At 36.7% G+C, this 12,105-nt stretch overlaps 2 protein-coding genes and 2 long non-coding RNA genes across 4 annotated transcripts; 2 read left to right on the top strand and 2 right to left on the bottom strand.

The window, feature by feature from the left end:
* Positions 1–732: 732 nt before the first annotated feature.
* LOC130696513 (alpha-centractin-like) lies at positions 733–2,725 on the top strand. The gene is made up of 7 exons (XM_057519590.2): positions 733–975; positions 1,047–1,313; positions 1,404–1,528; positions 1,629–1,772; positions 1,838–2,180; positions 2,241–2,303; positions 2,368–2,725. Exons 1-7 carry the CDS (start codon positions 928–930, stop codon positions 2,401–2,403), a joined length of 1,026 nt encoding a protein of 341 aa, XP_057375573.1. The 5' UTR covers positions 733–927; the 3' UTR covers positions 2,404–2,725.
* Positions 2,726–3,685: 960 nt separating this feature from the next.
* On the top strand, positions 3,686–5,108 carry LOC130696904 (uncharacterized). Its single transcript, XM_059495389.1, has 5 exons — positions 3,686–3,824; positions 3,878–3,949; positions 4,008–4,147; positions 4,218–4,806; positions 4,908–5,108. Exons 1-4 carry the CDS (start codon positions 3,797–3,799, stop codon positions 4,425–4,427), a joined length of 450 nt encoding a protein of 149 aa, XP_059351372.1. The 5' UTR covers positions 3,686–3,796; the 3' UTR covers positions 4,428–4,806; positions 4,908–5,108.
* A 2,780-nt stretch (positions 5,109–7,888) lies between these two features.
* Positions 7,889–8,260, bottom strand: LOC130695808 (uncharacterized). The gene is made up of 3 exons (XR_009421056.1): positions 8,193–8,260; positions 8,068–8,139; positions 7,889–8,009 (listed from the first exon to the last, which is right to left on the bottom strand). It is a non-coding gene; the product is annotated as an uncharacterized LOC130695808 (long non-coding RNA).
* Positions 8,261–10,285: 2,025 nt separating this feature from the next.
* LOC130697058 (uncharacterized) lies at positions 10,286–11,049 on the bottom strand. Its single transcript, XR_009002784.2, has 3 exons — positions 10,856–11,049; positions 10,717–10,778; positions 10,286–10,618 (listed from the first exon to the last, which is right to left on the bottom strand). It is a non-coding gene; the product is annotated as an uncharacterized LOC130697058 (long non-coding RNA).
* Positions 11,050–12,105: the final 1,056 nt, after the last annotated feature.

The following is a 12,105-nucleotide window of genomic DNA, read 5'->3' on the forward strand; positions in this document are numbered from 1 at the left end:
CATAAGAACCAGCTCATTGATGATTTCATGACCAAGCAGTAGTCTACTAAAGGTAAATGCTCCGCAATTACCGCTTGATTGTCTTTTTTAAACACTGAAACTGTTTTTATTTTTGCACACACACGTCTGCATGAGGCGTACAGTTAAAATAAAATTTCTCCTTGGAAAGTAATGCATATTTTAGAAACGATCTAGTCAATAGCAACCAGGGTATACGAATAACAGTATGATTATTCTATCGAGCGTGCAACATAGGAATGTAAATGTAGAAATATTTTGCTTTGTTCATGTCGCTACTCTCTCCGCTGATTTTTCAGCACTCCTAATCAGCGTGCCAAAATTTTTCCTAATAACCAAAAGCACCTCTGCCAATCATAGTTTAGAGGAGATAGCAATGCAATATTCTAGTGTAGCTATTATGTATTTAGTCTTGTGATCCAACTTCTGGCCGGCTTTGCAAAATCATCTATTACAACAAACTAATCTAGTTTTGCAATATAGCCTAACTCATGAATTCAAAGACTCGAATTGTGTGAAAGGTGCCACAACAGTGCCAAATCGAACTATTAAGTGCCCTAGAAAAACAAAGTGATTTTGAAGAAACCAATGCGAAACTTTATGGTTAGAATTGGCTTTCAAAATTGAGACCCACTCGTTTACCCGGCAGTCGGCACACCTGTTTAATCGTGAGATCATCAAATAGGCACGCCCTTGTAAATCGAGATTCAAAAAACGGCCAGTAGGTGGATGAAATCCTTCGACCAGACGTCACGGTACTGCTGTAGAGCGCAGCGAGTGTTTCGGGTTTTTTTTTACTTCGGTCTGCTATACTGCCACCAGTTCCTGTCTTCTTACATTACCCATCACTCTATTGATACCTGCCCCATTAGGTGATATTTATGCAAGTCAAAGTAAATTTATCGCATTATGGATGCCTATGATGTAATAGTTAACCAACCGGTTGTTATCGACAACGTAAGTTTGTTACCATTTCGAACAAGCACTAATCGTTTTGTGTCGATTATGACGTTTACATTTACACATAGGGTTCCGGATTAATCAAAGCAGGATTTGCTGGTGACCAGGCTCCCAAAGCCCATTTCCCTAATTATGTTGGGAGACCAAAACATGTACGTGTCATGGCTGGAGCTCTTGAAGGAGATATGTTTATTGGTCCAAATGCTGAAGAACACCGTGGGCTATTGAGCCTAAAATATCCAATGGAACATGGTTATGTGAATGACTGGTCTGATATGGAACGAGTATGGCAGTATGTATACAGCAAAGAACAGCTCAACACATTTGCAGAAGAAGTACGAAACATTTGAGCTAACATTGGAATTGTTTTCCACGGCAATTAAGGAACATTGTTAATTAAATGGGAATTAATTTCCTTTTTTTAGCATCCAGTTCTTCTTACTGAAGCACCACTTAACCCCCGCCACAACAGGGAGAAAGCTGCTGAAATATTTTTTGATTCTTTTAATGTTCCAGCTCTATTTGTATCTATGCAAGCTGTTTTGAGCTTGTATGAAATATTTCTTATTCATATAAATTTTTGCTTTTTATTACTACTTTTTTTTATATGCCCAAGTATTTAATGCTCAAATCATAATGTCAACTAATAGGTATGCCACAGGCAGAACAACTGGTGTTGTTTTAGATTGTGGAGATGGTGTAACTCATGCTGTACCTATTTATGAAGGATTTGCCTTACCACATTCAATTATGAGATCTGATCTAGCAGGAAGGGATGTTACTAGATATTTAAGGTATGTTTGATGTTACATTGTATCACCGCAGTATATGATATTTTGCTTTATATCGCCCATGTCAGGTTACTTCTACGAAAGGAAGGCTATATATTCCGCACCAGCTCTGAAATGAAAGTTGTCCGAACGCTAAAGCTGTGTGCTTGTTATCTGTCATCAAATCCTCTTAAAGAAGAGAGCATTGCCGATGCTGATAAGGCTACCTATGCGCTTCCTGATGGCTCTAGTATTGAAGTAGGCGCTGCACGATTCCGAGCTCCCGAAGTATTATTCCGTCCAGATTTGATAGGGGAAGAGTGCGAAGGTCTGCATGAGGTTTTGGTCTTCGCCATTCAGCGGTCAGATCTGGATTTGAGAAAAACTTTGTATCACAACATTGTACTTTCCGGTGGATCTACTCTCTTCAAGGTATGTGTAATGTGGTGGAGTACTCGAAATCGGCTATCAAAATGTTTTCTTTCATTTTAGGGTTTTGGTGATCGCTTATTGTCAGAAGTAAAGCGTTTAGCTCCACGTGATGTTAAAGTTCGAGTAAGTCGATTGATTATAGAAATAATATAGTGTAAATTCAAATTTTACTGTGCATCAATGCTAGATGGCTGCCCCGCAAGAAAGGCTGTATTCGACATGAATTGGTGGTTCAATTCTGGCATCACTCGACACTTTCCGGCAAATGTGGGTTTCCAAGCGAGAATGGGACGAGGAAGGTGCGCGAGCAATTCATCGTAAAACTTTTTGAAAATTTATTTATTTTTTTTATTTTACATTTATTTGGGCTTCAAATCCTATTAAGCAATTCATTGTTTACCGTTCCTTCTATTGCCTAAACTATTCTTTTTCTTATTTTTCCGCCTTTTTTTCAAAAAGAAAATGGGAAATGATATAACTTGAATGTGCACACTTTTCTCCCTCATTCTACCGCAGCTGAAAATAAAAAGCAGTCAAGTCATTAATTGATTTTTTAAACGTACGAGAGTATTCGATCGATCTGGCTAAATTTGTCTTAAAAAATTTTATGATTCGTCAACCCTTGTTATTCCAAAGCGAACTTCCAGTTTGAATGGCAAGACACGACATATTTATTCTTTGTAGATTACGGCATTAGCGCAACGGGATTCTCATATGGCAATTCGTTTTACCCAAAAGAAAAAAAAAACATTGGGCTTTTTTTCTCTTTTACTGCTTTCGCCACTTACCGGTAACATTTCTAGTCAATCATCTACATACACCGACTGAAAAAAATTTTAAGCCCGACTTTTCTCGGTCGGGCTTAAAAATTTTTTCTGAAAAAACTGAAACTCATCAAAATTGGTTGAATATCACAGGATATACCCAAAATTTGAATGCTGATTCCGGGAAAATTGCTATTTTTTTCATTAATTTAATTTTTATTGAAATACACCAAATATTTCTACTGCATCACGCTAGCGCTGTACCGTGATGGCGCGCTAGCATTACGTTAAATATTCGCCGTAATTCAAATGTTATACGCAAAGTGAAATGCTGATTCAGGGAAATTATTCGTTTTCTCGTCAAAGCAGCTGTTTTTGAAATATATTTAATAGTACGATACTCTGTTTTGTACAGGTGTGCTGTACCCTGTACCGTACTGGCGCGCAAACCTCGGTTTGGGAAAGTCCGGCTTATTTATTTTGTCGGGCTTATTTTCAAGCCCTAGGTTCTTGAACATTGGGAGCGGTTGAGTGAAATAGAACTGGATACCTTACCACTAGATGGCAATACCGTTTGGTGGGTCGTCTGCGATATAAATCCAAGGTTTACCATATGTATATGGCAATATATGGCAATCCGTTTTACTATGGCAATCCGTTTTACACAGAAAAAAAAAATTTCGCCAAAAAAAAAAAAAATCACACTTTTTTCTTTTTTTCCGACACGTAGTCATCTATCGCTCAGACTCGTTATTACTGGCGTAGGCAATTTCAGTCCATTGGATGCCATTCGCAGTTAGTTCAGTAGCGTGGATGGAGAGAATAACGCGTGGCTGGAGGAACAATTGAAAAATGGATAAGATGATACAACAAAAGGATGGTAAGTATAAACATTATTATATTGGTTTTCAATTATTAATTATTGTTTATTAGATCAAATTATGAAGCTGCAGGCCCAATTATTGGAACAACACAAAATATTAGATAACAGCAAAGCTAAGGATGGTAAGGCCTAATATGTAATGATTCTATTTATTTGCTTTTATTCACTTGTGTTTTGTAGCTCAAATTTTGAGTCTACAAGCTCAGCTAGGGGAAAAGAACAAATTGGAACGGAACAGTTTCCAAACAGTGAAGGAGGTTTTTCCAAACTCATCCCTAACTGAACATGAGGATGAATTGGCATTAGGCGAACACAGTCAGGTACCTAAACTTTTCAAATAAGAATTCAAAATAAGTATAGAATTTTAACAAACAATTATTTATTGTTTAGTTATTCAGTCTACCACCTGACAGCGAGTTAAAGTTACATTCTGTTAGTGCTGCACTAAAAGAATTGTTAGTAATAAGTCCATGCAGCGAAGGAAGTGAACAATTGTGGGACCGTATATGGGCTGAAAATGGGTGTGGTACGGAAACCCAGAAATACCACGAGTTCAACATAAAACATAAATTAGTTACTTTTCGGTTTTTTGTCTATTGAAAAAGTATTTTAATGCTATTATTTTGCATTCACAGAATTTTAGTGGGGGATCAAGTCAAGTCTGGAAGTGTTACAGGATGGAAGAGTGAGCCTACAGTTGAAAAACACTGAAAGTGCATTACCATTAAGGTATGAGGTAAAGTAATAGAGTATGCAAATTGTCTAATGAGAAGTACCATCTTGTGTGAATGAATCCTGTGTAACAGCAATCCCTTATAGTTCTGTCACAGCTAGAAGCCTCAAATAATTCTGCTTCTCTTGCTAAAGAACAACTTGTCCTTTACGTTCAGAGTGTTGGTGAAGCTGGGTACTTAAATGGCCCTAAAGATGTTTCATTTCGTTGGCATTGCAGCGATGAACATCATACATGGACTTTTAGGTATGAAAGGAATTTTCTTGAAAATTTTTTGAATTTATGACAAAGCATTTCTCCTGCTTTTTGCCAACCATGTCTAATCTAAAAAAAAAATTATCCAATAGGAAAGGATTTTCAGCATACTGGGAACACAACTATCAACAATGCAACATTCTAGGGGTGCTATTTTATCATTCAAGAGCCTTATACAATGATTTTCATCTGCAATTTGTATGGCCTTTCCCAAGCTTCTGCCAGAAGTTGAATCTATAAGTCATGTAAGTCACATGAGCAACAATTGAGATGCTTAATGGTGTTGTTTTTCTTTTCTCTGCATAGGTTAATAGTAACATTGGATCTGAAAAGATTCTTGGTTGGGACAAGACACTGAATAAATTGTAATGATTGAATGGATGACATAACATTTCTATACTTAATTTGGATTCCCGAGACGGTATTTTATATTTAAAAAATTGAAGTGCATATCTGGGCTCCCTTCCTTTCCGTAGCCCCGTTTCCCCTTGACTCGTAATAAGCCCGTAGGGGGTCATGCCCCTACTGTACGGTATATATAAAAACAACATATACCGAGGTTTGGAGGGCTCTGGCCGGAAAGGGGACGTGGATGTCCGCTTAGTCCGATGATGTGTTCACGGAGGGCTCTGTGGCTACCCACAAATCCGAACTAAAGGTTAATCGCTCCTGTAAAAATGTTCCAAATCTTCAGCTCTTCTTCCGGCTTCTCTTAGCCAATCACCGGGTAATCTCCCCGGTGGGTCAACAAGGCAGTGTCTCCCCCTGCCTGGGTTGACGGCAACTTTTGAAAGGGCTATTGTGCCTTTTTAAAGTTGCAAAAATAATTGTAATGTGCAGAGAATTGTCAATAAATTTTTTTTCATAAAATATTTTTTGCAAAATTTGTCTCTTTCATTGTCTGTGTTCGATTTGTTAACAGATTACAACTACCATTTTTTTTTTTATTTAGCCTGCTCAATTCACCTATATTGTTTTATCCCAGCTTTGTTGGTAAGCATTGTTTCCATTGGTTTATCGTTTATCTGTAAGCATTCAATTATAATCCAGGGATCGAACCCTGGATGTTCGGCATACCGCGCCGATGCTCTACCAATGAGCCATGAATCATATGATATCAAATTGGCTTTTTTCTAGTCACTTGCGGACTCGCATTTACACTTTGAATAAAACTGAAATGCAATATTCTCTTCTACATTTAGATATAGATCTTTCTACATCTACTAAGGTTTGAACCCAGGGTAACAGTAATCGCAGCCGAATGCTCTACCACAGAGCTATGGACCTCACGAAAGCAATAGAAAGATAAACATATAGTTGTGAAAGACTGCATAAACATCCTAGACGATAACATATGATATGCGATAATAGAAAATTTAGATATATCTCGTGGCTCAATGTTAGAGCATCGGCGTTGCACGCTGAATGTCTGGGGATCGATTCCCATGCCAGTAAAGCAATATATAAATACAAAATTACTTCAGAAAATATCCAGGTATTACACGTTGTTCCTTGTCTAAGTTCAAGAATTCAAAAAGCGTAATAATAATAATTGAATACTTACAGATAAATGATACAACGGTGGCAAAAACAATAAAGATGAATTGAGCAAGCTAAATAAAAAAAAAAATGGTAGTTGTAATGTGTGAACAAATCGAACACAGACAATGAAAGAGACAAATTTTGCAAAAAATATTTTATGAAAAAAAAATTTATTGACAATTCTCTGCACATTACAATTATTTTTGCAACTTTAAAAAGGCACAATAACCCTTTCAAAAGTTGCCGTCAACCCAGGCAGGGGGAGACACTGCCTTGTTGACCCACCGGGGAGATTACCCGGTGATTGGCTAAGAGAAGCCGGAAGAAGAGCTGAAGATTTGGAACATTTTTACAGGAGCGATTAACCTTTAGTTCGGATTTGTGGGTAGCCACAGAGCCCTCCGTGAACACATCATCGGACTAAGCGGACATCCACGTCCCCTTTCCGGCCAGAGCCCTCCAAACCTCGGTATATGTTGTTTTTATATATACCGTACAGTAGGGGCATGACCCCCTACGGGCTTATTACGAGTCAAGGGGAAACGGGGCTACGGAAAGGAAGGGAGCCCAGATATGCACTTTAATTTTTTTAATATAAAATACCGTCTCGGGAATCCGAATGAAGTATAGAAATGTCATGTCATCCATTCAATCATTACAATTTATTCAGTGTCATGCCCCAACCAAGAATCTTTTCAGATCCAATGTTACTATTAACCTACACTGAGAAAAGAAAAACACCATTAAGCATCTCAATTGTTGCTCATGTGACTTACATGACTCATAGATTCAACTTCTAGCAGAAGCTTGGGAAAGGCCATACAAATTGCAGATGAAAATCATTGTATAAGGCTCTTGAATGATAAAATAAAACCCCTAGAATGTTGCATTGTTGATAGTTGTGTTCCCAGTATGCTGAAAATCCTTTCCTATTGGATAAATTTTTTTTTTGTAGATTAGACATGGTTGGCAAAAAGGAGGAGAAAAGCTTCATCATAAATTCAAAAAATTTTCAAGAAAATTCCTTTCATACCTAAAAAGTCCATGTATGATGTTCATCGCTGCAATGCCAACGAAATGAAACATCTTTAGGGCCATTTAAGTACCCAGCTTCACCAACACTCTGAACGTAAAGGACAAGTTGTTCTTTAGCAAGAGAAGCAGAATTATTTGAGGCTTGATCCCCCACTAAAATTCTGTGAATGCAAAATAATAGCATTAAAAATACTTTTTCAATAGACAAAAAACCGAAAAGTACCTAATCCATGTTTTATGTTGAACATATGGCATTTCCAGGTTTCCGCACCACACCCATTTTCGGCCCAAATACGGTCCCACAATTCTTCAGTTCCTTCGCTGCATGTACTTATTATTAACGATTCTTTTAGTACAGCACTAACAGAATTTAAATTTAACACACTGTCAGGTGGTGGACTGAATAACTAAACAATAAATAATTGTTTTTTAAAATTCTATACTTATTTTGAATTCTTGTTTGAAAAGTTTACGTACCTGACTGTGTTCACCTAATGCCAACTCATCCTCACGTTCAGTTAGGGAAGAGTTTTGAAAAACTTCCTTCACTGTTTGGAAACTGTTCTGTTCCAATTTGTTCTTTTCCCCTAGCTGAGCTTGTAGACTCAAAATTTGAGCTACAAAACACAAATGAATAAAAGCAAATAAATAGAATCATTACGTATTAGGCCTTACCATCCTTAGCTTTGCTGTTATCTAATATTTTGTGTTGTTCCAATAATTGGGCCTGCAGCTTCATAATTTGATCTAATAAACAATAATTAATAATTGAAAACCAATATAATAATCTTGATACTTACCATTTTTTTGTTTTATTATCTTATCCATTTTTCAATTGTTCCTCCAGCCACGCGTTATTCTCCATCCACGCTACTGAACTAACTGCGAATGGCATCCAATGGAATGAAATTGCCTACGCCAGTAATAACGAGTCTGAGCGGTAGATGGCTACGTGTCGGAAAAAAAGAAAAAAGTGCGATTTTTTTTTTTCATATATATTTTTTTTATTTTATTTTAAACGGATTGCCATATATGTAAGTTTCCTTCATATTTATATGGCAATCGTGCAATTACGTGCAATTACGTGCATGATAAGGTTATAATAATAGCACGAGGCATATCTTCATCTATACTTATCAGGTATACCTTCCCATTAGTGTGATACATAATGCTAGTAGTCTCTGTTAACGAAGTAGTGTTAAGTATATGCAACTCGCGCGATCAACCAATAATGAAATAGCAAAACAAATACGAAAAAAGACGCCACCCCATTTCATTTATGAACAAAATGCTAAAAATGTTTTTAATATTAATGTTCATTTTTTACTTTTTGCAAAGTTGAAAAAAAAAATTACCGGAAGTGATCGGAAGTAGCCTATATCTCCAGAAATACTAGACCCACAACAAAACGAATATGATTTTCGTAATCCTCGTGAAATTTAAGGTGTGTCTGACCTATTTTGACCTGTTTTTGGCGAAAAGTCCAATTTGGCCAAAATCGCGATTTTTCCTGAAATTCGGGGAAATTCCGTTCCGTTCAGGGAAATTTGCGATTTTTGACGATTTTCGGGTATTTTCTACTGACACATGGATTCGACCCCAAATTTCACGAAGATCACGCAAATGCCGGTCTTTTTTTGTTCAGACCAATAGATAGTGAGTTATTAAGCATTTTCAAACCGGATCTTAAACCGGACGTTGAAATTTCGAAAATTTAAAAAGTGAACTATGTTCTTCTTTACAAGGTTTATAAGATCTGCGCAGTTTAAAACGTTAAATATAGTAAATTAATATAACATGGCCTTTTAAAGTTGTTGAAGTTCAGTTTTCAGGTATGACTCATATACCACTTAAAAGCAATACCACACACATAATAATCCAGGAAAATATTTCAAAACCCTCACCTTTATTTGATATCCATCAGAATAATTAGCTCCACACGATTACACTTATAAGTTTACATTATTATTAAATAAAACCTACAGCACAAGCACAATTCTGATACAACTTTTCATAACAATGATTTGGGACATCTGGCGGCCGTAGGTAGACTTCGTAAAGCCAGACTTCGTGAATGTTAATAGCCGTCTCGTCGTTTGCATAAGATAATTTTTGTACCAAATAACATTAGAATCCAATAGATTCGTCCAAGAAATCGTTGAAATGTTACAATGTCACTCGCAAGATAGAAACTGAAGTTCTAGCAATTGCAAGTGGATTTTTCATTCCAGATAGTTGGCCCAGAGCTGGTATAGCCACCATGTCCCAGCTTTCAGAGAATACTACTTGTATGCAGTGGCACAGGCTGCGCGTAACTACTATATGCAAATTTAGAATATGTTGATTTGAGTGTAGACAATGGATTGCATAACAATGTCAGCTACAATTACCAATTTTTAAACATTTACACCCACCTGACAGAGGAAATCCTCTGGTGCCGAATAACCCCTTTGTTTTTCTCGTCTGCCAGGTTTTCCTTTTCACAGTATATCCCTGATGAATGAGTGAATGGTTTCTTGTGGGAGGCCTTTCCAGTCACCCTACTTTGTCTTTTTACACAGTGCTAACTATAAGAGATGTTCAGAGTTGAATTCAACCTACATATTGTAATTACTAACTGATATACATTCCTGCTATTGGTTTAAGGTAACCATTCATTTGCTAACCATTTTTTTCCCCAAATAAACAGCTCTATGCCTTATGCCCCCACATTTCAATGCCCAGTTCATTCCTCATCTTCATTATTCTAGTCACTGTAAAAAAAAAAATATTTCATATCACACTTACATAAAACATTTCATGCGCGTAGATATTAATGTGTGTACACCATTACAATAAGCTGAATCTGAGGCGTCACGCAATAGATGTTGTAAACGGGTTGGCTGTACGGCAATCACTATGTATTCTCTCGCAGTAGCTTTTTTTTTTTACTAAAGAAGAAAATTTGGTTCTATGGGCAAAAAAAAAGATAAAAAAGAAAACACTAAGAAGCTAAACAGTAGAAACTATTAACTTACCAATCATTCAGGCACAATATTTTACAACTTTAAAAAGAGAGGATTCAATTTCTACACAAAAATCAAAATGGAATGGTCGTTATGTCTTCGAAGAAGCCCATACCTTGATTTAGGATAATTCACTTTCATTATCCAACCATTATTCTCGAAGGTAGCTTTTCCAGGTCGAACTTCGTCCAACCCTTGCTGGTAATTTCAGTGATCAATTCCTTGAAGTCAATAGGAATATTATGAAGTTCTTTTCCTTGCATAAATTTTATCCGCAGCAAATGGCTCTACATCTAATATGCCTATATTAAACACATACCACAAGAAAGGGCTGCAAACAACACCGCATGGGACACACAACATATATATATCCTATACAACCTGCAGAAAGAAATTCATATGTACCTTATGAAATCACTGAACCTATTAACTCATTTGCGATATACAAAATTTGATACCATTTTCGGCTGACTTGTTTAAAACGTGCATGGCGGAAAACTCGAAAGTTTTTACGACAAAGAAATTCCAGAACAGCACTAGACGGAGCAGATGTAACTATGATGGCAACTGATGGTAATTTGAGTTTCGTCTGTTTGACGCCCCTGAAAGCTATGACATACTAAAACAAAAGCATCTTTGAGATTTCTTTTGCATAATTTTTGTTTTGAATAAATCCATACAACCCTATAAGGTCCTTGATTGGGCTGATTTTACCTGGCAATCACGGTTATAACAGAAGTTGCAGATGATGTCTTAGCCTTAACCTTTTTCTACGATGTTACAATTTAAATTTATGGCCGGTTTACTTACAGGTTCCCAAAAAACTACGTTTAGACAAACAGTTGGCGGACATCTATTAACTAGCCTCCAACGTGCTGCCATCTAGTAACGACATAGTACGCATCCACTTTAAAATTTATACCTACAAATACAGCCAATATTCGAGAATGCTAGCGCGCCAGTTCGCTACGGCGCAAAGAAAGTGCCACTAACATGACTTTGTTTTCTTTTATTTTCAATACCGCTGGGTTAGGAAGAAAACTAATAGCTGAATCGAAATCAGCGTTCAATTTTCATTATGCTGCGTGAGTTTCTTCGAATTCCAAGAGATGCCGTTGCCGTCGTCGCCTTCTCACTTTTCCGTTTTTGGCCAAGTTTCAAATTTGGCTTAAAATACACGATTTCGATGCAGAATTGGATGCTTGTCACGGAAATTAAGTTTATTTTTCAATAGGTATTATAGTTTTAAAATTATAAGTCAAAAACACAAGTCGGGCTTAAAATTTATACCTACAAAAAATGCCACTCATTGGTATTAGGGAAAATCACAGGATATATTCAAAATAGAATGCTGGTTGCGGGGAAAATGTTATTTTTTCCACTAAGTCAATTGTTTTTTAGTACAGCCAATGTTCGGTAATGCTAGCGCGCCAGTACGCTACGGCGCAAATAAAAAGTGTCACTACCAGCACTTTGTTTTCTTCATCTCTTGGAATGAGATGAAACACACACCCCCATCATTACTCATCAATAAAACAAAAACCACAAGTTTTTAATGGCAGTAATGTTCTGTCAACCTTTTTAAAAGGTATTTTGCATACAGATTTGAAATAAGACTGAAAATCTCAATTAAATGACAAATATTTACCATGTAAATTTTTGGGCCAATTATCAGCTTCGCAGGATCTACAACTATACAAAATAATTA

The sequence above is a fragment of the Daphnia carinata genome, chromosome 5, assembly GCF_022539665.2.
Source record: "Daphnia carinata strain CSIRO-1 chromosome 5, CSIRO_AGI_Dcar_HiC_V3, whole genome shotgun sequence".
NCBI classification, from domain to species: domain Eukaryota; kingdom Metazoa; phylum Arthropoda; class Branchiopoda; order Diplostraca; family Daphniidae; genus Daphnia; species Daphnia carinata.